Source organism: Trachypithecus francoisi, unplaced genomic scaffold (assembly GCF_009764315.1).
Source record: "Trachypithecus francoisi isolate TF-2019V2 unplaced genomic scaffold, Tfra_2.0 Lachesis_group20, whole genome shotgun sequence".
Taxonomy (NCBI): domain Eukaryota; kingdom Metazoa; phylum Chordata; class Mammalia; order Primates; family Cercopithecidae; genus Trachypithecus; species Trachypithecus francoisi.
This window is the reverse complement of record NW_022681466.1, coordinates 31,233,293-31,260,310: the sequence shown is the minus strand read 5'-3', so window position 1 is coordinate 31,260,310 and position 27,018 is coordinate 31,233,293. Positions and strand designations below refer to the sequence as shown.

Sequence of the window (27,018 nt, the reverse complement as noted above, 5' to 3'; positions counted from 1 at the left end):
ACTGTGAAACCCCGTCTCTACTAAAAAATACAAAAAAAAAAAACTAGCCGGGCGAGGTGGCGGGCGTCTGTAGTCCCAGCTACTCGGGAGGCTGAGGCAGGAGAATGGCGTGAACCCGGGAGGCGGAGCTTGCAGTGAGCTGAGATCCGGCCACTGCACTCCAGCCCCGGCGACAGAGCAAGACTCCGTCTCAAAAAAAAAAAAAAAAAAAAGAAATTCTAAGGTTTTCCAGTCTGTGATCCAGGCATGTCTGGACTGTATGGTAGGGTGATGGGAGGTTCCACTAAGGAGTCTGAGGCTCTTGGGAATGTATTTTATCCTAAAGAAAGAGTAGTGTGAGGTGCAGTGGCATGGGCCAACTCAAGTGGGTCAGTAATGAAAGGACGAGGCACTTTGAATTCAGCAGTCATCATGGTCTGCTCCAAGAACTGCTTCTTGAGTTGGAAGAGAATATTATGCAATCAAGAGTGAGTTGAAGCCAGGCACGGTGACTCACGCCTGTATTCCCAGCACTTTGGGAGGCCGAGGCGGGTGGATTACCTGAGGTCAGGAGTTCGAGACCAGTCTGGCCCACATGGTAAAACCGTGTCTCTAGTAAAAATACAAAAATTAGCCAGGTGTGGTGGTGGGTGCCTATAATCCTAGCTACTCAGGAGGCTGAGGCAGGAGAATTGCTTCAACCCAGGAGGCAGAGGTTGCAGTGAGCTGAGATCACACCATTGCACTCCAGCCTGGGCGACAGAGAGAGACTCCACCCTACCCCCTACCCAAAAAAACCCCGAGTGAGTTGAAATGAACAGCTCTGTTTGCTAAAATCTCACCGATCATACAAAGCAGCAAGCTACCTGTGTAACAGAATATATCACAGAGGAGCAAAATTTAAATTTTGGAATTAATTGTAATAGCAACAAAATATTGCAGGAAGTTGAATTGTTATTATTGTGAGGGTTCAAGAAATGACATTCCTATAATTGCAGGTGGGGGACAAAGCCATAGGATTTTTTCTTTTGTTATTATGACCCTATTTTTATGCTGTGACCTACATGGCCTGGCCAAACACAGCTTATATAGATTCCTGCTATGCATATTTCTGGGGTTGATGTAACTGCAGATTTGTAGGTAGATACCCATTACTGATAAAGGCTCAGTGATCTCTTAATGGCCCCAATCCCATGTAGCAGCTTTTTTTTTTTTTCTGTGCTAAGATCTACAAATTCACTTAATACTAGAAAACAGTAAGACGAAAACTCAGAAGTGGGTTAGAAAATCTTGGTTAGAATTTAATGCTACTTCTAGGAGGAGCTCTGTAACCTACAAAGATTGGGGACTTGATCTGATGTGATTAAGAATATGGAAGGATAAATAAATTCAGGCTTAAAGATAATCTTTTAAGAGTTGCTTTCTGTTTGTTTGTTTGTTTTTTTATAAGTAAGCAAAAATGTCTGTGCTTTACCAAAGTCATCACACCAAGAAACTGCTCAAAATATCTGCTCATCTCTTTTTTCCATCTCCATATACCCATTAATGCATAGGACACCAGAGCAGCAGCAATCCTTCAGGTGATCTCATTAAACTTCTCTTATTTTGCAGGTGATGAAATTGGGGCCCAGAGAGGAGAACTGAGTTGGCTGATTAATATCAAATCTAGAACTCAAGTCTCCTTATTCCTTGTTTAATGAGTTACTCCTATACACTGTTCAAGAGAGACTCACTTGGAGGAGATTGCTAAAGGTACAGTTTTGCTACATGAAACCTGCATACACCTACAGGGATGTAACTCCGGCTGTTCAAGAAAACTTCATATTCTTAGGGGTCTGAAAGAGAAGGGAGCCCACCTCTCCCTTTCTAGAAGGGACTAGTAACTGAATTTTCCACATTCAAAATATTTTCCTTGGGGGCCTGGGTTGAAACCTGGTCCCTTACCTGTAGCTGTGCTGTTGCTGAAAGCATCTTCTGCCGAGTTTGCAGCACTGTGGATGAGGATGAGGATACTGGTACGCTTTGTCTCAGCCACCTTATATCTTCCCACATACAAGACAGCTGCAAAAGAAGGCACACAGTCATGTCATCGTCCAAGCCAGTACATGATTTAGGTTGTGGCATCAAAGCAAAGCAGGGAGAAAGAAATCTGACCCCTGATGTTTATTCTCCACTCCATTTTCAGACACACACGAAACAACTTTTTGATCTCTGTCCAATTGGAAAAAGATCTGAATGCTAATGAAACGGTCAGATCCACATTTTAGTCTTTGCCAAATGATTCCATAACTCAGAACAGTGGAGACACATTGTGATGGGATGCAAGCCTCTTTGCTTTGAAAATGTAGTGTACACGTTACTTTGGTGCTTTTTTTATATGACATAGGGCATACTAGGGCTGAAAAGGACCTTTGAGATACTTTATTTCTACTCCAAAACTTTGATCACTGGAGACCCCTCAACTAATGTTTCAGAGATTTGTGTGCTGCAACATTGGTACAAAGTAGAGAAAAATGAAATCAGAACTTAGTATACCTTCGTGAACCACAGAAAATCTGGTGTAATAGAACTGGTGTGAGAGTCATCTATTTCAACAATTGGTACTTGGTCTTCATTGGTGACTAAGATATTGTCTTTATAATAAAATATAACGGCTATGTAGAGTCCCCTAAAAAGAAAAAGAAAAATAAAAGTATTGTCCTCAACCATCTTGGAAAAATATTTGTTTTGGACGTGATAAAAGATGAATTTAAAATATACCTAGGAACACACTCCTGCTAAGCATCACAAGTTCACTAGTTACAACTCAGAGAGAAAATTACTGTCTTGCACAAATTCTCAAGAGAAAAGTGAACTTTATTCTTGTGAACACAAAAAAGAAATTTCTACCAAGTTTCCACTCAGAACCAAAACCAGCGCATTCTTGAAAAGTTAAGATTTCCTGAAAAAACTACATAGAACCCACCGTTTTAAGGTCTTCACAAACTTGTTTGAGGAATGGAACAGGTGTTTCAGGCTCCTTGAGACTGACTGCTTGCGGCCTGTGGTTTGTAATTTTGTACTTTCTGGAATGTATTTTAAAAAATACAGTATAAATTCCACTGGGCAGATCAACACTCCCAATTCCGTCTTCCTACCTTCCTGCCTTCCCCTCCCCCATCCCTTTAGTGTCACTTATCCTCAGGTTCATGTAAGGATTCTGCTCATTCATGCCTATAAGAAGCTCTTGTGGCCGGGCGCAGTGGCTCTCACTGGTAATCCCAGCACTTTGGGAGGCCGAGGGGGGCAGATCACGAGGTCAGGAGTTCAAGACCAGCCTGACCAACATGGTGAAGCCCTGTCTCTACTAAAAATACACAAATTAGCCGGGCGTGGTGGCATGCGTCTGTAATCACAGCTACTCAGGAGGCTGAAGCAGGATAATCGCTTGAACCCAGGAGGCAGAGGTTGCAGTGAGCCAAGATCACGCCAGTGTACTCCAGCCTGGGTGATAGAGTGAGACTCCATATCAAAAAAAAAAAAAAAAAAGCTCTTGTATCTTGAGATGCCAGTGGTTGTTAACTCAATGAACAACTCCTCAAAAATGCTGGAGATGAGTAGTATTTATAACTGCAGAGGAGACCACCTAGGTGTTCTGTTGATACTCTTTGCTTGGAAATTTTTGATTTATTTTAAGATAGGATAAAAAGACATGTAATCAACTCCTTTGCCCTTCTCCCTACTCCCGCAATTGCCTTCTAATATTCATACAATTCTCAATGCTGCTAAAGCATTCCCTGTAAGTCTACATATTCCATTAATTTTTTTCATTATAAAATTATTACAAGCACATTACAGAAAGTCTGGAGAATAGAAAAAAAATAAAGAGCAAAACCCCATCCATATCATCTCTTCACTTCTATATAACCACTGCTAGCATTCTGGAACAGTTTTTTTCTTCATTGTGTATGTTGGTTTACAAAAATGCATGTAGGGACGGGTATGATTATCATCCTCATTATTCAGAAGAAGAAACTGAGGCTGAGAAGTGAAATGAATTGCTCAAAAAGTGAGTACCTGGGAAAACAGACATTCATTAATTGGACAAATATTTATTGGGGGCACTACTATGCATTAGACTGCAGCTACAGTGGTAAGCAAATAATTCATTGCCTCTGTTCAGGTCTTCTGCTTATAACATGGAGCTTGCCGTAATAAAGGTAGTAGACTTCCTATACTTCCTATAACAGCCTTTGCAAATAATATTGCGTGGAGCTGGACTACATAATCACTATTGTCACTCTCATATTCTATGTAATGAAGGGAAGCTGAGGTTGTTGGCATCACCACCAGACAGCTGACAGACATGTCACTGGAGATGAGAATATGGTCCATATGACTGCTGTTAGGCATAGAAACCTGGGCAGGTGGCCCATGACGGACGGCCAGTGTGTCTTTGGCTATGATTACATAGGAACAGCTGATTGACACAAGCGTTCATGCCAGTTTCAAGCTTGTGTTGGTAATGGTTATTCCTTGCAGAACACAGCGAAATCATTCTTTTTTTCTGACTTGAACATGAGTTTGGCTGCTTGGAAATAATGCTGCTGGGACTTCCAGTTAAATATACAAGAGTGAACATGTTCATTACATACTGCCCTTTCCCCAAACCTCACTAAAAGCAGAGTAGAAATTAAGAAAAGAAGGAAACAACGTAAATTTTAAAAGACAAAGTGATGGGAAAGGAGACAAAAGTAAGTAAATTTCAGCTGGAAAGCAGATGGATACAAAGATTTAAGACTTGAGACAGATGAAGTCGAAGGCAGCAGTGGAGAAAGTTCCAAAGTGATCTGATTCACTCCATGGACTGCTCGAAGTGAGGGGTGAGTGTGAGCTAAACACCAGGAGGATTTGTGGAAGCCTGTTCAAAAAAATAGTTAGACTTCTTCATCTCCTCCCCTGCTATATGACTGGACACATACCTCTTCCCCACTCTAGAAGAAAGCTAGTGGCTTGTTCTCTGGAAATCAACAGACAAACGAAAACCCAAAAGAACAACAACAGGCATCTCTGGAATGGGAGACATCAGGTAGTGTTGAAAATGGGGTGTTGCTGATGGTGGTAGTGTACCCCAAACGGGCAGATTTATGCATAAGTTTTTATACATAATATTTCCCTATTGGGTTCTCAGAACACTGGTATCCAAACTTCTACCTTCCAAGCAGGACACTGGAAGAAACTTCTGTGGAAAATTTGACCAGCCTAAGAGAACTTACCCAAAGATTCTGACATTGGGAATATCCCAATGGAAAAGTGGTGCCAGGTCACCTTACAATGAATCCTGTAAGTAAAGAACCCTATGCGTGTGCTCAGAGCTTCCCAATGGCTATTGTTTCCCTTCTCTGAAATCTGAGTATTCACTGAAGGATCACCAGACAGTTGAGAAAAGCATCTAACATGAAATACAAAGGCCAAAAATTAGTGAACAAAAGATGAACTTACACAAAAGAAAGATGATTCTGAGAAAAGAAAATATAAAATGAAACAAAGCCTGTCATTAATATTCTGAGAGGTAAGAGAAGACTTGCATCCTTATAAAGAGAGTAAGAGTCTATAAAAAGAACCAGAGGACAAAAGAGAGCATTGGCAATTAAAAACATGTTGTCAAAAGCTGAGAAACCCAATAGAAGGCTTAGCAATTAAAGCTGATGAAATATCCAAGAAAGTAAGGCAAAAGGATGTAAGGATGGAAAGCAGAAGAAAAAAAGAAAAGAAAATTAAAGGATGAATGTAGGAGAACCAAAATCTGAATAACAAGAGTTCTAGTAAGATAGTGGAGAGGAAAAGAAGGCAAAGAAATACTTAAAGAAGTAATTTAAGAAAATGTCTCACAATTAAAGGGTATAACTTTTCATGTTGAAAGGACTTTCCAGGTGCCCAGTATAACAGACAACAGATGCCTTAGTACATCACTGTGAAATTTTAGAACACTGGAGTCAAAAGAAAACTTAAAACCTTCCAAATAGGGGAAAAAAAGGTTTCATATAGAACCTCTGGAATTAGAATGACATCAGATTTAGTCCTGAAAGCTGGAAAACAACGAAACAATACCTTCAAAATATGAAAAAAAGGATTTCAACCAAGAATTCTATACTCATCCAAAACCTTGAATAAATGTTAAGTAGAATAAATACACCTTTAGATATACAATGTCTCCAAAAATTAGTTCCCAAGCCCCCTTTCAGGATGCTGCTAGGGGGAAAGCTCCACCATATGATACAGAAAGAAGGAACCCAGTACTGGAGAGTGATAAGAAGAGTCCCCAATACCGTGGTAAAAGGCAATCCAAGGGTGACAGTTGCACACTAGGCAACCAGTGGCCAGTCTAGACTGGAGCAGGACAGAGGACTCCATGAATGTTTCCTTATGAAGAGGCAATAGAAACACCTAAAGCATCTGATTATATTGAGAGAAGACTGATCCAATTTGAGAATAGTTTGGGGATTAATTATTATAGCCATATAGAAAAACAAGCAAATGCACAATAAATGATTATTAACTCAGGGAAAACAAAAAGCTATCCAGGAAAGGAAAATAATCATACAATTTATCATTATAATGTAAACAGCAAATACTGATCTTACTAAAATTCAATATACGTATATTTGGAGATTGAGAAGATAGAAACTATGCATGCAAAGAAGGGAGGGGTAGGGTAAAAAGAGATGCATCATTACTTTCTTTAGTGAGGTAATGACTAAAACGGAAAAACATAATTAGAAATATGAGCATGTTATTTAGAGATATGGGGAAAATACTAAAAGAATTAGCTAAAGGTTAAGAGGTTATCTTTGGGGAGGAAAAAAAGGAAGAAGGAAGAAATTGCTTTTAAGAAAATAATAAAACTGTTTTAAGTGTTTTACTGAAGTCATTCAATCCTTAAACAATGAATGAATGAGGTATAAATAATTATTATCTGCATTTTAGAGATGAGAGAAATGAAGCACAGAGCTGTTTAGGCAGTTTGCTCAAGGTCACACAGCCAGCAAAAGTAAAAGTACAGCCCAGATTTGAACTCAGGCAGTCTGGCTTCAGAGACGCATTATAGTTATATATAGCTTACATAAAAATGAAGATTAAAGTAAAAAAAAATCAGACTAAAAATAAAAAGAGAAAAATAAGAAATACTACTACCAGCTGGGAAAAGGGCACACGCAAACTTTAAATATTCTAGGTCTGGTCACATGGTAAAACTGTACTTTGGAGCCCTTGTGGTTGAATGGGGCCATGTGACCACCTCTGGCCAATGAGTTTTGGGTGTAATAACATGCAGAAAGTCTTGCCCATATGAAACCTTCAAGAGTTTTTTTCTTCTCTCCTACGGTTGCTAGCAAATATTTCCGGAGAGAGGATGGTAACAACACAGAAGGACTCTCACTGATCAGTGGAAAATGCATAGCATGAGGGAGAGAGAAAGGTTTGGGGAATGATTTGGTTACTGTAACATAGTAGGGTTCACCTTGACTGACACATGGTCTAAACTAACTTTTCTCCTAAGAACCTTGCGGCTTCTCTACTGTACTTCTCTGCTTGGTTTGGAGCTCTGGAGCAACAGTTCATTTTCTGTACTCTGAATGCAGTAGTTCCCTAGCTTGTAAGTGCATGGAGCATAGGAGTTTACTTCATTCATGTTGGCATGTCTAGCCCCTACTATGTGACCTACAAATTACATAGTAGGCAGGGTTTCAGTTAATATTGTTTTGCAGGTTGAATAATTGGATAATAATATAAATTCATCCCTATAGGATATTGCTATGATGAACACGATTGCTGTTTTAATATTGTAATTCATTATGTACGTCAGTGTACTCACCTTGTGAACAATGAAGTTAGCTTAACATCTCTCTTGAATTTTCATCCCAATGCTAAGCATGCAGATCAGCTTTGGCCAGTTCTTTAGCCAAAATGTAGAAATTAATGTAGATGTTGGTACCTCCTATTTAGGAGTTTAGTAGGAGAAGTGATTTTTATTATTACTCCCATATTTGGAATATGTTGTATAGTTAGTGAGTCATTAGAGGGTCATTACAGTTCAGTTACCAATTACACTTCAATTCTAGGGAATATCCATAAAGTGCTGAGGATGGAGAGTGGCTCCATTCTCAATGAGAGAAAAGTAAGTCATAGTTTGCCAGGGAAAGACTGCGTCAGGTGAATTTAATGCATGTAATTTACTCTTCATAGCAATCCTGCAAGATAGGTAATATTATCCTGACTTTGCTGATCAAGAGGCTGTGGATCAGAGTGGTGAAATGCTCTTCCCAGTAATGAATAGCTTGTAAGTGGTAGAATTGGAATCTGAAATAATTACTTTTGCTAATTGTAAAGTTGGTAAAAGTTTATGTCCCCAAGAAACCACATAGTATTTCAATGTATTTGAATATTTTAAATAAAAATTTTGTAATAATAAAAATAATAAATAATAATTTGGCAATTCTCTGTAAGCAATACTTATATTATCCTTCATTTATCCTTCTGCACTTAGGGTTATGTTAAATCATCTTAGATTCATTCTTTGTGTGTGTGTGTGTGAGATAATTTATTTTGGCATATTATAAGTCAGCATTTCCCAAAATTTGTGCTTTGGAATACCAACACTGTGAAAAAGTTTTACATGGCTAAAGAAGTTTGGAAAATGCTTGTTTAAGCAAATATGACATGTCTCTTTATTAGAGTCTTTAATATTCTAAAGTATTTTTTAAATTTCTAAGAGAAGATGTAGAATTCAACATTTCCAAAACTTACGTGACAAGAGAACCTTTTTCAGCTGAGCATATTATTGGAGCACTGATCTTTGGAACATACTTTCAGCACTGTTTAAGTGTCCAGAGTATATTTCATATAAAATATATTCTTCTTTGTTGGAAAGTTCTACCTCATGCCTTACTTAAATCTTTCCTGATATTGTGTGCAGATTTACATTCCTCTGGGGGAAAAGCATGTACATGACAGAAGTTGGATGGAAACTATCGAAACGATTGGGCCATCTAGGCAATCATTTTTTGATTATTAGATAGGAATCCAGTGGTAATGGGGAGAGCATGAATCCTCAGACAATATTACAAAAACTCTCACTCTCATGAGTAGTTTCAGCTTTTCCCCTTCTGATCAAGACCAAACACACAGTGGCTTATGAATTTCCAAGAATCATCTGTCCACTTGCTTTGTTGCCTTTGCTGTCACACAGGAACCAATGGGCAGGGATGTGATGGAGAGGCAGAAGATGAGAAAGGAGCTTTGGTAACAACTGGCCTGGTTAAACAAGCCCTCAATAACCGAAAACTAAGTAGGCTTCGGTCAGTGTGGAATACACTGAAGGTTCTGGTCTGGGTAAAGACTTCTTAGAGATCTGGGAAGGGAAATCCCACTTGGGTTTCAGAGCTACTCCGTGCATATTTACATATCCTAATGAACTCATCTCTAGAAGAATATTATTTTCTTGCAAACACTTGTCCTCATTTCTAGCTAGAGCCTACATTGCTGAAGGACCCTACTGTGATAGCTATGTAGTAACTGGGAACAACCTTTTACTAATGCTCAGTATGATTTCTCTATAGCAAGCTCAAACTCAGTGAGTATCTCTTAGTTTCAATTGTGGATTTTTTTTTCTTTTAAAAAATTGTTATTTTTAGAGACAGAGTCTTGCCCTGTTGCCCAGGCTGGAGCACAGTGACATGATCAAAACTCACTGCAGCCTTGAACTCCTGGGCTCAAGAGATCCTCCACAATAGTGGATTTCTTACCCAGCTGTTTCAGCAGTGCCCTAAATCTACAGAGCACAATGCAGTTAGAGATCTGATGGGGGCATGGAAAATGAAAACGTTATGTAGGCTTTAATTCTCCAAATAAAACTAAGTACCTCTTCCACGAATCGATACACAGATCAGAAATCTGACCCTGTCCCAATTGAGCAGCCGGAGTAGAAAAGAAGCTTTTAAAGCCTTCTCAGAGATTCTCTGGGTGTAGCTGGTAAAAGTCTAGGGAATATGTGCTCTACTTTCCTGTGAGCAGTGGTGCAGAGGAAGATTAAAATTCAGGAGGAGGTTACAGTTCAGTACCCAGTCCTGATGTAAGGGTGCGGGACAAAAATGAAGCGTGTCAGGAAGACTGGACTTAGAAACAGAAAATCCAGCTTGAAGTCCTGATTCTGTCTTTTCCTGGCTTTGTGACCTTGAGGAACACCACTTAGCCTCAGTGGTAACTGCCAAAATGAGGATGAACATGAGATACTGGGTGTGAGATTGCATTGTAAAATATATTATTAATTAATATGGAGGTTTATTATTATTGTTGTTATTATAATTGGTTGGGTTCCTATAGGGATACTCAGGGGATTTTCCTTGGAGGCAAAATGTTTTTGGGTGAATACCCCAAAGAGCTAGCCCCACTGAAGAGTCTTGTGAAGGGACAATTCCGAGAGAAGGGAACTCATGGCAGCTGCTGTTTTTCTTGTGCTTGTTTTCAAACCGTTCGGAGAGAGGGATAGGGAAAGGAAGGGAGGGAAGGAGAGAGAAGTCTCTTCTGAAGGGTTAAAGCAAGATAGTGCTGTAAAGTGATTCCAGATGTACAAATATTAATATCTCTCTCCCTGATGAATGAGAAGGTATGACCCAGTTAGGAAACTGCTAAAATTACCGGCGCCACCGAGACCTCAGCTGATGGCCCGGCACAGATTTTTATCCTTACCCCGGCAACTGTAACGCTGATGAAGGGCTCGGACCTGCTGCAGCAGACCTTCCAAAACTTCACTCTGTCCCTTGTGTCTGGGCTCTCTGTCGTCATAGTCTTTCCAGTCTATTGAACAAAAGAAATAAACATAGTGAAATTTTAAAGCAGGGGAGGCCTCTTCCTTGCCCTGCCTCAGGAGCCGGAGTTTTGCTCATACTACCCACAAACTCCGCGGATGAGTGTCCCGCACATGCAGAGCAAGCAGGCGATGCTAAGGATTTGGAAGCTGCCATTGTTCAGAGCTCTATGCAAAACAGTAATTGTGGTTGGTTTCTTGTGTCGAGCAGTCTTAGGGCAAGAGAAAATGGTAATTGAAGGCCAAAAGAAAACAGGAATTTGGGAGTCCAATCTCACCTCTTCCAATCCTTTCTCCCCTTTTAGCCTTCTATATCCTAGCCAGTTCCTCTGCCATCTCTCCACTGAGCACCCCAAGTCTCAACTGGATTTTCACAGTAGGAAAGAAAGCGGTGGGAATGTGCAGACTAGATGAAATCCACAGTCCCAGTGCTTTTATTGTAGGTTTCACACTTTTGGCCAAATTGACATTTCTTTCCAAGGAAAGAGCCCATGTCAGATGCCAAGAAATGGAAATCTACATTTTGCTCTAATGAATGTCTGCTTTGGTTAGCTGGCACAGCAGCCCTTGCACATACTCTGAGCCACCAACCACCCTGTCTGCTCAGTCTCTAAATATACAGTATTAGCTTACAAGGCAAATTTAAATTGCAATACCCACTGAGATTTTTCTCCCCCTTCTGTTTTCATTCCGTTTAGCTATAATGATATCAAGAGTAATAACCCATATGGGACTAATGTCAAGATTGTAATTCTGCTGTCTCCAACTCTTGATTTTTTTTTTTTTTTCAGCAGGTCAGTCATTTCAGAGTCCATCCCTTCTTCCTTCTATTTTCTTTCCTCCAGTTTTCCTTTCTGGAGGAAAAAACAGAAAGTAGCAACTTAATGTCCTTCTTAGTGGGGATGCTTTCGGTAAAATTGCTAGTCATTCTTCCCCAGAAAAGCCAGTTAGTTCATGAGTGTATCTTGGGCTTAAATTCTAGTTGAACAAGTTTCAAACTCCTTCCCCCACAGATTCATTTTAAAATAGGGGGTCTCTTTCAATCAGAAACTTAAGTAGATGTCATGACAGTTAAAGTTATGTAAAAGCATTCCATAGTGGTTCATCCAAGGCCCGGGCATATAGCATAGTTAGGAAGACCATGGGTTCTGAAGTCAGGTAAACACAGGTGTGAATCCTGGCTCCTCCAATTCCTAGCTCAGTGTCTGCAGGCAAGTTACTTATACCAACAGGGCCTCTACTTCCTAACATGAAAAAATGAGGATAGTATCCACTTTGCAGGATACTTGTGAGGATTAAATGAGAGATATCTTAGGTATCTGGCACAATGCCTAGTACATGATAGGCATTCTGTAAATATAACTTAAAAGGAAGGGAATTCATGATGGAAACACCATTTCTTACCCTATCACATGATTACCTATGAAGAAGGGGGCCTCAGTGATTTTTTGATCCTTCTTCCTTTCCACCGTCCCCCATGTACCTGTCTTTATTTTACTTTTCAGGAGACCGGGACTGATATAACCAATCCAGTTGTATATGACTCAGCTTTTTAGTGGCACAGCCAGGGCAGTAATAACATCTCCTAACCCTCAATACATTGCTCATTTCATATACCATGGACATGCTTTTTATTTTTCTATTTTCTCTTGAGAAGGAAGGTCAGAAGCTTGGTTGGCGTTTGTGTGATGTGGCTTAATTGTGGTCAATGCTGGAGACAGGGAATTGGCATAGGTACCTTTTGTAGAGTCTTTGTTCCTTGTGGTCAAGAACCATGACTTAATTTCTCTTTGCCTCAGATTTTTTCTTTGTAAAGTGAGGTTTTTCTTTTCCTTTTGTTCTGAGAAACAGTCTCTCTCTGTCACTCAGGCTGGGGTGCAGTGGCACAATCTTGGCTCACCACAACCTCTGCCTCCCAGGTTCAAGTGATTCTCCTGCCTCAGTCTCCTGAGTAGCTAGGACTACAGGTGTGTACCAGCAGGCCTGGCTAATTTTTGTAGCTTTAGTAGAGACAGGGCTTCACCATGTTGGCTAGGCTGGTCGCGAACTTCTGACCTCAAGTGATCCACCTGCCTTGACTTCCCAAAGTGCTAGGATTACAGGCGTGAGCCACCGTGGGCCTGGCCTGTAAAGTGAGGTTTCTGTTTTTGTTTTTTCATTTTGAGACGGAGTCTCATTCTGTTGCCTAGGCTGGAGTGCAGTGGTGCAATCTCGACTCACTGCAACCTCTGCCTCCTGAGTTCAAGCGATTCTCCTGCCTCAGTCTCCCTAGTAGCTGGGACCACAGGCATGTGCCACCATGCCCGGCTAATTTTTGTATTTTTAGTAGAGACAGGGTTTCACCATGTTATCCAGACTACTCTTGAACTCTTACCTCAGGTGATCCACCCGCCTCGGCCTCCCAAAGTGCTGGCATTACAGGAGTTTTTAAGTCTCTTTTTAGTTTGCCTGAGGTTTAAGAAAATAAAGCACCATCTGGGGCACAGAGCAGACTCATTAAATGTTGGTGAGGTGTTGTGAATAGAAGCATGATGGTGTTCAGTTAGGATAAGATAGGAAAGGATTTTTACTGGGAAGTTAAAAAATGTTTGAGGAAATAAACACTCGGTATCCTTTAGATCGTTTTTAGCACCCCCAGAATTGGGGCACAGTGAGAATAAACGTTGCTCTCATAGATTCCCACAGGCCATTAGGAGTTTGTTCTCTTAGTTGGATAAATGCATCTGACGTGCTCATGATCAGATAAGCAAGGTTGTGTGTTTGAGTAAGACTCCTAGGTGGCTGAATTACTATGCGTCCCTGAACATGCTAATGCATTCTAAGGAGTGTGACTGCTGCCATCAATGCGAGGAGAGCTGAAATAGGCCTGTCTCTTTCAGCCCTATTACATCAGAGGCGAGCTCCATCTGATGACTTTATGATACATTAGAAAATTGCTAATGCTAAATTGCAGCCCGAGCGAGCACTGGACATAATGCCAAGGTTTTTGGAAAGAATGAGTTTTTCTCATAGATATTTGGAAGGTTCTGACGACTACATAAAATAGGAGACTTTAGGGATGAGGGAGAAAATTGAAAATATATTAAGAAATCAGGAACCTGACAGGAATAAACTTAGCGTGGTAGGAAAAGAGCAGATTGTGCCACATAATACAGCTCACTGTTCTGGTAATGAGACACTTCAACTGCAACACAATGCCGAGCTTACATTCACTGGTGATATCGGGATTTTCCTGATCGTAACTCAGACAAGCCTGTCTGGGTCCTTTTCTCTTATTATGTACCATACCATATAACATAAGTCTATAAAAACACATTAAGGCCTTTTGTGAAAATATTTAAAAAAGTTTTTATAGCCTACTGGAACATATTACCAAATTTCCAATTACCCTGTCATGTTAGAATACATTGTCCTCTAGTAAATATCTGAATACCGATATATGTTACATCACAATGTCATACTCTGTTTATAAATAGGAGTGTTTTTATATTGTTCCTCCCAAGCGATAGGGCATGTCTGCAACAACTATAACCACATGTTAGGATTTCAGTTCTTTGCCAGTTATCCCTACTAATCAAACGTATCATTTTAGAAAGTGGTGGCTATTTGATATGTTAATTACCAGTTAATAAGTGACTCCTCCCAGTCCTGAACAACTATTGTGGTCATTCTGGAGACAGCACCTCAAATGGGCTGTGACAGATAGTGTCTGAAGGGAACATGTAGCTTATAGAAACTGAACCTCTGAACTTTATCAGCAAATGCATCTGTATGGAGATCAGAACTTGTATTTGGAGTGGGGCTCCCCACCCACCTCCTCACTTTCAGGTCAACTGAGACTAGCATTTTTGTGCATTTTCTGCCCCTCCCATAATACACACACACTACTAGCCATCCCCAACGTGAGATTGGTTCCTTTTATCTTAATCTTAGAATCCCCAGTTTGTGTTTCTGGCAAATCATTGGTAAAAAGACAACTAGAAATAAATGACTAGAAATAAAAAGGTGACTAGTCCAAATAAGACTAGAATGAAGAAGTCATCAAATGCCAGGAGAGTCAGGGACCTTAGGGATCTCAGGCATTGGTGGTCCAAGGCCCTGTCTGACCTGGTGTAGTTATCTGAATCCGCCAAAGATGGTAGTCAGGCATGGATGGTTGGCTCTTAGTCTGCCCGATAGCAGGGCAGTAGTTACTGTAGCATCGGAGACATGCCAGAGCCTTGACCAATTCAGGCTAGAATCCTGGTTCAGCCATGTACCAGTGCTGTGACTTTTGGAAAGGCAACATCTCTGATCCCCAGTTCAGATGCTGGGCTCTGTATATATATGCCTCTATGTTTATAGTTCCCTCATCAGTAAAATGAGCCTAATAATAAAAATCACCTCAAGAGGTATGTTAGGAAGATTAAATTAGTTAATCCCTATGAGGTACTTAGATTATTGCCCTCCATATAATGAGTCTGATAAAGGTTCTCTCCAATGCTGATAGAGATGCAGATAATAGTGACAATGATGCTTAGTTACAAGACAGAAATAATGATGAAAGATTGCTGCAAGGATTAAGAGATACTGAATGTGAAAGCCCTTTACATACTGCCTGATTCATGGCTGATCTTGAGTAAATGGTTGTTATAAAAAGAAATACACAGACATATTTTAAAAAACCAAAAGAGACCATAATCTCATAACCCAAATGTCCACTGATAAATTTGGAGAGTTATTAAGACAATGGACACCCCCTATCTAATTATATGCAAACCTACAGTTAAATGTCATGTGAAAAAAAATCCCACATTTTGCATTTTTTTTAAACATAAAACATAAAACTTGCACAGTAGGAGTTTTTTTTTTTTTTCCCACACAATGAGTGTTTTCCTAAAAGACCATGTTTAGTGGTCATAGTTACGGATATAAAGATAGATATATCATACTTTACTACTAAATTAATATTGGATATTTGTTCTCCCTACCACACATGATGCTTCATTTTATGAGTGCATTGCTACACACCATTGTACAGACTGGTTTGTTTGCATTTCTTTCTACTTAGGGTAGAGTCCTAGATATAGAATTACGGAGTGAAAAGAAACAGATTTTCTTAAGGCAGTTGGTATAACATGGCAAATTGTGTTCCATAAAGGATGCAGCAGTTTGTACTCTCACAAGAAACATATGATATCACTTTTAACTCTCACATTAGTAAAATGTTTTTAAAAAATGAAAATACAATTCAGAGCACGGGGTTCATTACATAGAAAAATCTATAGTATGATAAGTCTGGAGATATTTATTCTGGCTAACTAAATTTTCTGGTTAATAGAGAATGCTGAAACATACCAGACATAGATTGTTAATTTTCAAAGAATCAGAAGGCCTTTGCTGGGTTTCTCAGTCACCACTACAAATGCTATAGATAATGTTTGTGGGTTTGTAGCAGAATCCTGTTAGTAAGAAAGCTTTTTTTCTGACAGAGTGTCAGATCAGTAAGATTTGTTAGATTTCATTTTCTTTTCAGATCAATATGGAAGTGTGCACTGCAGGTGAGGAAGGAAAGAGGAGAGCTACAATGAATTGTATGTACTCTGGGCCACCACTCCCACAGTGGCATCTGATCCATCCCCACAAAAGCCCTATGAACGGGTGTGGTTAGACCCGTTCTACAGACATGGAATTGAGTCTCAGAGACTTGGTTTTGTTTTTTTTCTTTAGAGGCAGGGTCTCCGTCCGCCCCCCAGGCTGGAGTGCAGTGATGCGATCATAACTCACTATAGCCTCGAACTCTCTGACTCTTAGGCTCAAGAGATCTTCCTGCCTCAACCTCCCTAGTAACTGGGACTACAGGCATGAGCCACCATGCCTGGCTGTTAAACAACTTTTGAAGGCCACACAGATGATAAGAGGCATAATGAGTATCAAATTCGGCCTTTCTGTTTCCAAATTCCCTCTCCTTTTACTCCATTAAGCTGCTTCCCTAGGAGCATTTCTGCAGGGGAATTATTCATTATGTGGCCCAGATGCTGCCCTGAGAAGGTCTTATTGGTTGCAAGCAGTGGGGGAAGGGAACGGCAATGGCATCCTGAGGATGGAGTTGCAGTTGGAGTCTGTTACCGTGCTGGAGAGAGTTCACAGCCAACACCTACTTGAAGGAGAGGCACATGCCGGTGTTGTGGTCTGAGCAGGTCCCCATCCTTTCATATTGTAAGCCGAGACTTGAACAAAATACTGTTGGCCCTGCAAAGTATTGAAATGATGCATCAGGCATTTTATTTGATCATTTTTACCCTAGACTCTATGGGCATAGAGTTTAATTACTAAGTTTAACTCCTTCATCTCTTTGAAGCTCTGTTGCCCATACTTTAGCATTCTGGTTTTTCTTGATTATTATGTTTATATGTCACAGTAACCATATCTGAAGTTCCCTCTTAGTGTCTATGCACTTTCTTCTTTTCAAAATTTAAGTATCATAATGACTTTTCCTGACCCCCCTAAAACTATATATAAATTTTTAAAAGTCACATAGTTCTACAAGGTTTACTAAAAATAGCAATTTCCACTCTCACATCATTCTCCTTGTTTTCCCCTTCCTATAGGCAATAGCTATCACTTCTTTTAGTGATCAACTTGCTTTAGAAAATGAATAAGTTATAATAAATACCTTTTCAGAGTAATGCATTAAATACCTGCCTTGTTCTTTTTGTGGCTGCATACATTTCACTGGGAGCCAATATTCGGTATCATGTATTTAACCAGTCCCTGATTGGTGGACATTTAGATGGCTCCCACATTTTGTGCAGGGAAATAACTATGCTGCAATAAACATCTTTCATTCATCTGCACACACATTTTAAAAAATTAACTCTTTGATGTGATTCAATTTCAAAGCCATTGTTAAAACAATGGCTTATATTCTTTAATGGTCTTTTGTGACATTAAGAATTAAGGAATTGTTTTTGTTTGCTGATCGTGTTTTAAAATCTTTTGTATAGTTTTTATATTTTATATTTTGCCTTTATGTATTTTTCCAGTGAACCCAAAGGGCATTTGAGAAGCCAGCATTTGATGAAACATTGCTTGTAAAAATTGTAAAATGATGTTTGAAGTAAAAAAAAAAAAAAGCACATCTTTGTAGAGACTTTTCTAGGGATCTTAAAATATTGACTTTACTATGTGAGGAAGTCCATTTTTTAATGTTGAAAATGGGTTTCTATGCCCCTCAAAGTTATAGAGATTGTGTAAAAGTGTAAATCTACTCCTAGGCTTTTATATGATTACAATAGTGTCTGCGTTTCTATCATTAGATGGTCAAGTGGAAAAACTTAATCCCTATGGAAATTAGTTCAGATATTAGAGAAACTCTTTATGGAGAGTTTTCCATTTTTATCACCATATCACTTTTTCTTTTAAGCAATGAAAATTCCCCAGGGTTCCTTCTGGCCCTCTTCCATCTTGTGAGCCATAGGGTTGGAATCAGTCTTCTGCTGATAGCATCTCTGGGGGCCACCCACTCAGGGGTTTGTTTGCTCTGGTAATCCACAGTTCTGGCCCCTGGTATAGATATGCGATTAGGACTAAACGTCAGGATTCCGTGGTGATTACCCAAGCATCAAAAATTCCATTAGAATAAGCAAGTTTAAACTTGAAGAAATGCAACCTGATGCATTTTTTTTTAAGGCTGGGCTTTAGGATTATACTTTGTAAGTAACTGTTTTAATTAAGCAACCTTTAAGTAAACAACAACAATAAGAACAAAATTATCCCTCTACTTCCCTCATGTGAAGGTCCTTAGATATTAAATATTTGAATTGGACTGAAAAAGGTTTGATTTTACTTTTAAAATATTTTGAGAAAAAAGAATTTTATCTTTTGCATTTTAATTGCTTGAAGAAATACAGGGTTTGCTCCAGTTTGAACTGATTTACAAGGTGTTTTTTTTTTTTGCATTTCATATGCTCGTATATTCATAATTCTAAATAATTAACTTTTGAGTTTCTATTAAACAAATAAGCGCAGTTTGTTCCAGTTTTTTCATTCACAATTTAAATTGGTTTAGGTTACTGAGAAACATAGCTCCACCATATATAGTTTCTTTTTTGTGAAAGCATATTTAGACAGGCCTTTTTTTTTTTTTAATCAAGGGAAAAGGATTTCTCTCAGGAAATTATGTGACTGAAATTGATGACTGATCTCAACCGAGGCTGAGGCTGTGGGCATGAGGGTGAGATGAAGCTGTTATTTTTACCATCAGACAGGGAGTCAAAATTGGATCTCTTGGAGCCTTTGATCCACTCCCTGCTTCCCCCCAAAAGATTAGACTGTGATCCAGAAAGCAGCAACTTTCAAGGCTTGCATGAGGCCAGTCTTTTTCTGATCTCCTTAGAACAGGGCAGTTTACAAAATGATTCATGCCGTCTGCTTACTCCTTTGTGAAATTCAGATTATAGATACCAGACATATCATGCTTAATGAGTGGCAGTTGTTGCCAGAGGACTGGGCATTGGCTGTTGCTTTCAGAATAGGCATTTGCTACTAATATTCCAGCACAAATATCAGTGATAGAGAAATGGAAAGTCTACTGCGGACATTTACCATTGTAAGTCCTGTGATTGTGCATCTCAGAGTCTGCAGATTATCCATGATGATTTCTCCAGCCAAAGGAGAAAAATCTTTGGACATACTCCATTCCACTGGAAGGAGGAGGGGGGCAGGGAGAGAGAGAAAGAAAGAGGGAGAATAAAATTCAGTCACACATCAGGAAGTACCATAGAAACTCTGGCATACAATCCCTCTCAAAAAGGGTTAAGCATACCCTCCTTTCTTTATATTGGTATTTCAGGCAATGTTCCTTGAAATGTCCATTTAGTTTCCAAGTTCACATTTTTTTTAAAAGAAGAGCAGAAAAGAATCATAAAAACTTACTAGTTTTTTGAGCCTTGATAAATATAATGTATATTGTGGTACATGTACACTTACGTGATGTTCTTAATGTCAGATGTAAGTTATATTAAATATATTGCTCATGAGGCCATTGCCATATAAACACATTGTGTGTGTGTGCGTTTGTGTGTGTATTTGTATGTGTATATGTATATACACGCATATACTCAGGCACAATACATATAACAGTTTGTTCTATATAGTAGATAACTTATTTACTGCATTTGAGAACCAAAGGATCCACTAGGACATTACCTTCTATTTGCTCTCCAAGCCTGACATCTGCTTCACCATTCTACTGAAAATGCTCTCTTAAAGTCTGAGTGAGATTTTCATTCCAAATAAAGAAGCCTCCTTTCATTATCTCCACATCATTTGACACCTTCTCTTTCTGAAAACATTCTCTTCCCCTAATGCCTTATATACTGCTCCCTTCTCCTTCTCTCCTTCTCCTCCTTGATACTTTCTTCCAAGCCTTTTCACTGGAAAAGGGGTTTGTGGCTAAGGTGTTTAATGTTGTTCTCCCTTGACATCCCCAAGGCGACTGTTTATTCCTGGCTAAATCATGCAAATTCTAACACCCCATTTTACTGTGATAGCATATGCTTTCATCACATTTTCTATCGGTTGACAAAGCCATGGTCAGGAAAGACAAATTGTGCATCATCAGTAATAAGTATCTTAAGTAATTGCTTATACCTGGTGGGATTTAAGGCAAGCATAAATGAAGCAGGAACTTACCCATGGGAAGCAAGGCCTCTGTTTCTAAACTTTGTGATAAGCAATAGATCTTAAGATTTAAATGACATTCTCTCTATAACACTTTAATGCTTCAAAATCAAACCATCTCCAAAGCCTGCTGTGCCACTCGAGTCACACAATTCCTCTGCTCTGGATGCTCCTGCATGCTCTCCTCTTCTTCAGAATGTTCCTGGGCATCTCGCTTGCTTTCCTCACACTCTTGAAACTGTTGTCCTAAAATTCCTCATGCTTTGATCATCAGCGACAGCCTCTCCTTGGGAAATCTTGCCATGTTTGGCCTTCCTCACTTTGTGCAACCTTTCCCCCCCCCCGGTTTTGGTTGCACCTGCCTTTCTACTTCTCTTATCCTTTAACTGCCTCTTTCTAGACTCTTCCTGGTTTTGCCCCTTCTCCTTCTCCCTTTGATGTGGTGTTCCTTGGGAGTTTGATGCCTGGCTCTCTTTCCACTCCACATGTTTGTCTTTGGTATTGACTTTATCCACTTTTATGGCTCTAACTATGAGTCTTAAAACCGTGACTCTATGTCTAGCCTCCCCCTTGAGCTTGAACTTCCTTCTGTTAATCTCTACTTGAGTGCCTCCCATTCCGAGGGTCCCCTAAGTACTTTTTTTTTTTTACCAAAATATGTTTCTTCTCTTATTTCCTCAACTTTAGCTAATGGCACTGTCATGTATCCAGTCACTCAACCAAAAATCTCAGTGCATCCTTGTCTTCTCCTTTCCCTCAATTCTTCAAAATCAGTTCATCACTAAACTAAGTAGTTTCTGGTTCTAAAATGTCTCCTATAAGTTGCTCTCTTCCCCTGATACTGTGATTACCTCAAAGAATGGCTTTATGAATATGAACATCAACTCTGCAATAACTCTTTAATTGATTTTTCTGCTTGTTTCCTCATCCTTACATATAACCCTCTTAGGCTGGAGGACAGTGGCTCATGCCTATAATCCCAACAATTTGGGAGGCCAAGGCAAGAGGATCGCTTGAGTTCAGGAGTTCAAGACCAGCCTGGGCAACAAAATGAGACCCCATCTCTGCAAGATATATATATATATAAAATAACTGGGTGTGGTGGCATGCCCCTACTGTCCCAGCTACTTGGGAGGCTCAGGTGGGCGGATTGCTTAAGCCTGGGGTTCAAGATTGCAGTGAGTTGTGACTGCACCACTGCACTCATCCTGGGCCACAGAGTGTGATGTTTCAAGAAAAAAAAATCCTTTTACTATATCCTGAATTATAGTTGAAAAAATGAAGCTGTAATGATTCTATTCCTCCACCTAGTATCTTGTCATAGTGTCCAGTTGCTTTGAAATAAAATGAAATTTTAGGAAGGCATTCAAGGACCTTCTTATCTGGTCCCAACTATATATTATTCTTCTAAATTCCTGCCATTTTTCAGAAGAAAGTCTTTGTTCTGTAAGTCTCTGTTACTTGATTATTTTGTGCATTTTCTGCTTCTGTGGCTTTTCCCCATCTTCCAACTTCTGCTTGGTGAAACTCTACCAATCATTGAGGACCTAGCAAAGTCATCTCTAAATTCATCAGGAATAATTAATCAAATACACCTGTTTTTCTGCTCCCTAAGTCCCTTGTTTCTGTAAAAATGAGATTTATTATAATGCATTATGTTTTATGGTATGTATCTCTTTCTCTTGATCATGAGAAACTTGAGAATAGGAAAAGTGTCATTCATTTTTTTTCCCTTTCTAGTACGTGGGTCTGTGCTTGGTGCATAGAGGATGCTTATTTAGTACTTACAAATCAAATGCATGTATATGTACACACACACACACACACACACACCCCTAGAGTAGATTAGTTTTTCCAACACAAAAATAATTTTCTTTCATGTGAATCTTCTCCTTTTCTAGTTTCTTGCCCTTTGAAGCTCTCAGGTATGTTATATAATCTAGTTATAATAAAATGATTAAGATTATATATTAACTCAACTTGGATCTATACCTCCTTACAAATATGTATTCTAAAACACATATTTTTGTTTATATATATGTATATGTATTACATACATGTTTCCATTTTTCAAGATGTTTTATTCCGCTTACGAGCGACTAACTCTTGAAGAAGCCAAGTCTCTGAAAGTCAAACTGGGGAAGGTTTGTAATCAGAGAATAATGTTACACCTAATTTAGCTATGGAAGAAAAACGGTATGCTTGAGTAAGTTATTACAAACAGAACAAAACAAAAATGAGTAGCAAATTTGCAAAGAAATTTAGGAAAAGCAAAGAATGTAGGAAAATTCTGGAAACAAAAATATCTTTGGTTGCCATTGAAACAGACATGATTAGTTGCTGTGGTAGGGCCGTACGCTGAAGGTTGAGAATCGAGGGCTGTGACTCCAGACTAAGAACTCAAGAGAACTTGCCAAAAGAAGAGCAAGGGATTAGTGGGAATAATACCAGATTATTTGGCAGATGATTAATGAAAAGTTTCAGAGATACAGTTTTTAGAATTTCTACAGAAACCTCAATTTATTTTTGAAACTGCTCAAGTTTTAGTGAAACATGTTTTACAAAGCAAGTTTCAGGTAGAAAAGAGCATCAGGCTTCTTGCAGAACAACACATAAACAGAAGCTGGTTGTAAGAAGATGTGGTTCTTCTTTGGGAATTAATAGAGGGTTTTAAACAGTTAAGTCTAATTAGATTTTAGAACATATCTGAGTTTCAAAGGGGAAGGGGCTAGAGAAAGAGAAGACTCACATCAAAGGCAAACAATTCTCCATATTAGAATGGCCAGTCGATTCTGGGGCAACCAACAGTCTTTTCCCTTTGTGTATTTCCTTGTGTTGGTGTACTCCTTTTGGCATGAAGCCATAGAAAGAAGAAAGGAATTTCTGGTCATTTAAAGAATGAAGAAGGAAACAGAGTGAGCAGGAGTCACTTTGAGAGCGACTGGGAATTCTTTTTTTTTTTTTTTTTTGAGATGGCGTTTCGCTCTTGTTGCCTAGGGTAGAGTGCAGTGGCATGACCTCAGCTCACTGCAGCCTCCAACCTCCAACCTCCGCCTCCTGGGTAGAAGCAATTCTCCTGTCTCAGCCTCCCAAGTAGCTCGGATCACAGGCATGCACCACCACACCTGGCTAACTTTTTTGTATTTAGTAGAGACGGGGTTTCACCATGTTAGTCAGGCTGGTCGCAAACTCAAACTCCTGACCTCAGGTGATCAGCCCACCTCGGCCTCTCAAGACATTGGGATTACAGGCGTGAGCCACTGTGCCAGCCGCAACTGGGAATTCTAAGAAGGTTAACTCAGAATGGTCTCTTTGGAAAGTTGTATGTAGGTAGTTTACAGACTTACCATTAAACCCTGAGAAAATCACGTGTAAGCAGGTTCTAAAACTATGGAAAACTTATAATATTTAAGATAAAGATGAGAGAAACTGTTTCTACTTGGGTCTGAGAAGGAAAAGCAGGGCTTAATTGCACAATGGTTCTTAGCAGTTGAAAATTAGCAAGAAAGGTACTTGATAAAACCTAGGTATTAGTATTCCCTAAAATTTGGCTGTGGCTCAAACTGTGATTCATTGTATTTATATCAGGTAACTATGACTATTCCAAATGGGATTCCTTGTTATTTTAACAAAAATTTAATTTTTATCTAGGTTTCAGATATGTAGAGTCATTTGGGCAGGGAAGTTCTACCTGAACACTGCCATTATCTGATGGCAGCTATGTAAATCACAGGCCGAAAGATTAAAAAGAAAAAGAGCCCCTGAAGCCTGGCCCTGTCACTCTGAGGTCTATAATGTAATGGGAAATGTCACAGAATTAGTTACAAGACTAGCAAATTCACAACTCGAAAGAGTTAGGATACCCAAGCAGAAAACACAGTATAAAGCTCAGGGAAATTTCAAGGCTTATGATGTGGATTACATAATACACCGTGTTTTAGCTGAAAACACCCAAGTTGCAGGCCAGGTTTTGGAGAGGTGAAGACTACGCTAATGTAAAGGCATAAAGACAAAACAGTGCAGCAATGTCTAATTAATTTTTATTCAATTGATCCAAAAAAACCTCATAAAACTTGCTGTTACGCAGATTCTCCCTAAAATCTCAAATGCCTCAAAGCTCAGAATTGTTTTATCCTGTTCACACATCGGGAGGAATATACTGTAAAAGTTACATACCTTCTTCTTAATCAAACATCACCCAAATCCTCCACTTAGCCTTATTGGTCACTTGCCCTTAGACCCATCCATAGCTTATGCTGTTTTCTCCTGTGGTATGGCCTCCTCTTCCACAAAAACTTCTATCCCTTTATTCAAATAGTCCTGGTTCAAAGTCCTTTCCTTTTTCTAGTTTTCTCTGGCTTCCCAAGGGAATCACCCTTGCCAATTTTCCCTTAGCAATTTTAATATGTCTCACACATTGCACTTGCTTTATTGTTTTATGTTTTTTGTTTTTCAGTGATCCATCTCCTCTGTAGTCTACAAGCTCCTTAGGGCAAGGACCATGTCTGATTAATACCACTTTCCAAAGCACCTATCATAGCACCCAGCAGAGTGTAGGTGGCTCAGTAAATGTTGGGTGAATACTTGATTCTTGACTTTGGAATGCTTAAAGTCTACAGTAGACAGGAATTTCATGCTAGTACAGACAGCATAAGAAAACTGTCAGAATGGAGGGAAAAAAGTCAAAAGGAGAATGGCAGTTACTTGTACTGCTCAGTTAGTGGTTGAAATGGAGATTAATTCCCGGCCTCCAGATTCCAAGCATCCTGGACTCTTCACTTGTCCATACTGCTTCTCAGAAATCAAAAAAACTAAAAGTGTATTTCCTATTCCCTATCAGCTCTTTGATGGAACCAAAACAGCATTCTTACTGGCCACATTCACCCTGGCGCCTTAGCTAATGAACGGAATTTGGCTAGACTGCCCAACCCAGCACCAGAGCATTATGAAATCTTCCCCCGATCCATCTAATTGTGCAGTTTCTAACCTTTCAGGCCATCCATAGCACAAGAAGAAGAGAGAGGGAGAGAAGGATGTGCCGAGAAACCCAGACTGAGATCAAATACAGTCATTTCTAGAGATGAGAAGATGTGTCTTGCTGCAGCATGAACCGGCTCAACACTTGTGGGTTTTAAATTAGGAACTGACGTGAAAACTCTGGATCTGGGAATTCTGTTTAACTCTGGCAAAATATGAGGCCGGAGCTGCTTGCATTTTTTATTTTAAATTCCCGTGGTAGTCTTAGGAACGGGGCATGCATTACTTTCAAACAAGAATCTTTATTGTTTGCATAGCACACAGTCATCCAGTTAATTAGAAAAACATTTTTTTTCCCCAAATTAAATTTCCCTAGAAAAACAATGATTTAAATTAAGGGCTAAAGCCTTTTTTCTTCTTCCTCCTCCTCCTCCTCCTCCTCCTCCTCCTCCTCCTCCTCCTTCTTCTTCTTCTTCTTCTTCTTTTTTCTTCTTCTTCTTCTCCTTCCCCTTTTCCTCCTCCTCCTCTTCCTCTTCTTCTTCTTCTTCTTCTTCTTCTTCTTCTTCTTTCTTCTTCTTCACACTAGAAAAACCTTCTTGCATGTACTACTTCTAGAAGATTAAAAGCAAAGTTGGAATCAGAAGGCTAGATTCATTTATTTATTGGCAGGTTCTGCCATCCACAAAAATAATATGTGCTTCTCTGCATATATCGTGTACTATCCTAGTTTTGCTTATCATGTGATGGATCTACATACAGATACAGGTAGGGAGCAGAGGTGTCTAAATGTTCAGGATTTTGAAAAATTCATAAGCACTACAAGTAACCAAGTAACCACAAAAAGTCTCCTCCATAGTCTGAATCATTTGCTTGTTAATCGCTCTCCTAATAGTTATTATATTATGGCTCTTGCCTAAAATTTTTTTTTTTTTTTTTTTTTTTAGATGGAGTCTTGCTCTGTCACCCAGGATGGAGTGCAGTGGCACAGTCTTGGCTCACTGCAACCTCCGCCTCCAGGGTTCAAGCAATTCTCCTGCCTCAGCAGAGAAATTTGCTGACCACTGGCTGAGACTTAAGAAAGTGATGGAGAAAATGTTAATAATGCAGACTAAAGATTTCTGTGACTGTTACAGTTGTAAATTGCACAAAAAATTGAGGAAATATTCTTCTAATACTCAAAAACTATTATTTATTTCAACAAAGTTGCTTATGTCAGTGATGAATAAGTTCTAAAACAGGTCTTTGTTGCTCTTTGTTTTACTTCCTTAAAGTAAATGAAAATATCAACCAACATTACATGAGAACTGCACCATTCCATTAACTGCAGCCATCATTTGGCTGCAGATTCAAAAGTTCAACAAAAATTAACAAAAGCATTTTGGTAGAATCAACAGGTGATAAATAATCTACAATACAGAGTATTGTGTATTTTATTGTTATTTGTAAATTGTGTGCTACACATTCTATCAGTAAAATTTACAATAGACATAGGCATATATATGTCTGTGTGATGATATGCATATGTATATAATTATATGCACATATAATCTATCTAT

The 27,018-nt window shown here is 39.2% G+C and overlaps 1 protein-coding gene across 2 annotated transcripts in view; it reads right to left on the bottom strand.

Annotated features, from left to right (window-relative positions):
- The window catches only part of ANKFN1 (ankyrin repeat and fibronectin type III domain containing 1), a 365,709-nt gene that overhangs the window by 60,729 nt on the left and 277,962 nt on the right, over positions 1–27,018 (bottom strand). For both annotated transcript variants that reach the window (XM_033183583.1, XM_033183581.1), the window contains 6 exons: positions 19,409–19,506; positions 16,963–17,053; positions 10,705–10,812; positions 2,945–3,044; positions 2,515–2,647; positions 1,924–2,040 (listed from right to left, as the gene is read on the bottom strand). In XM_033183583.1, the coding sequence (XP_033039474.1) occupies positions 1,924–2,040; positions 2,515–2,647; positions 2,945–3,044; positions 10,705–10,812; positions 16,963–17,053; positions 19,409–19,506 (647 nt within the window). The remainder of the gene's footprint in view (positions 1–1,923; positions 2,041–2,514; positions 2,648–2,944; positions 3,045–10,704; positions 10,813–16,962; positions 17,054–19,408; positions 19,507–27,018) is intronic.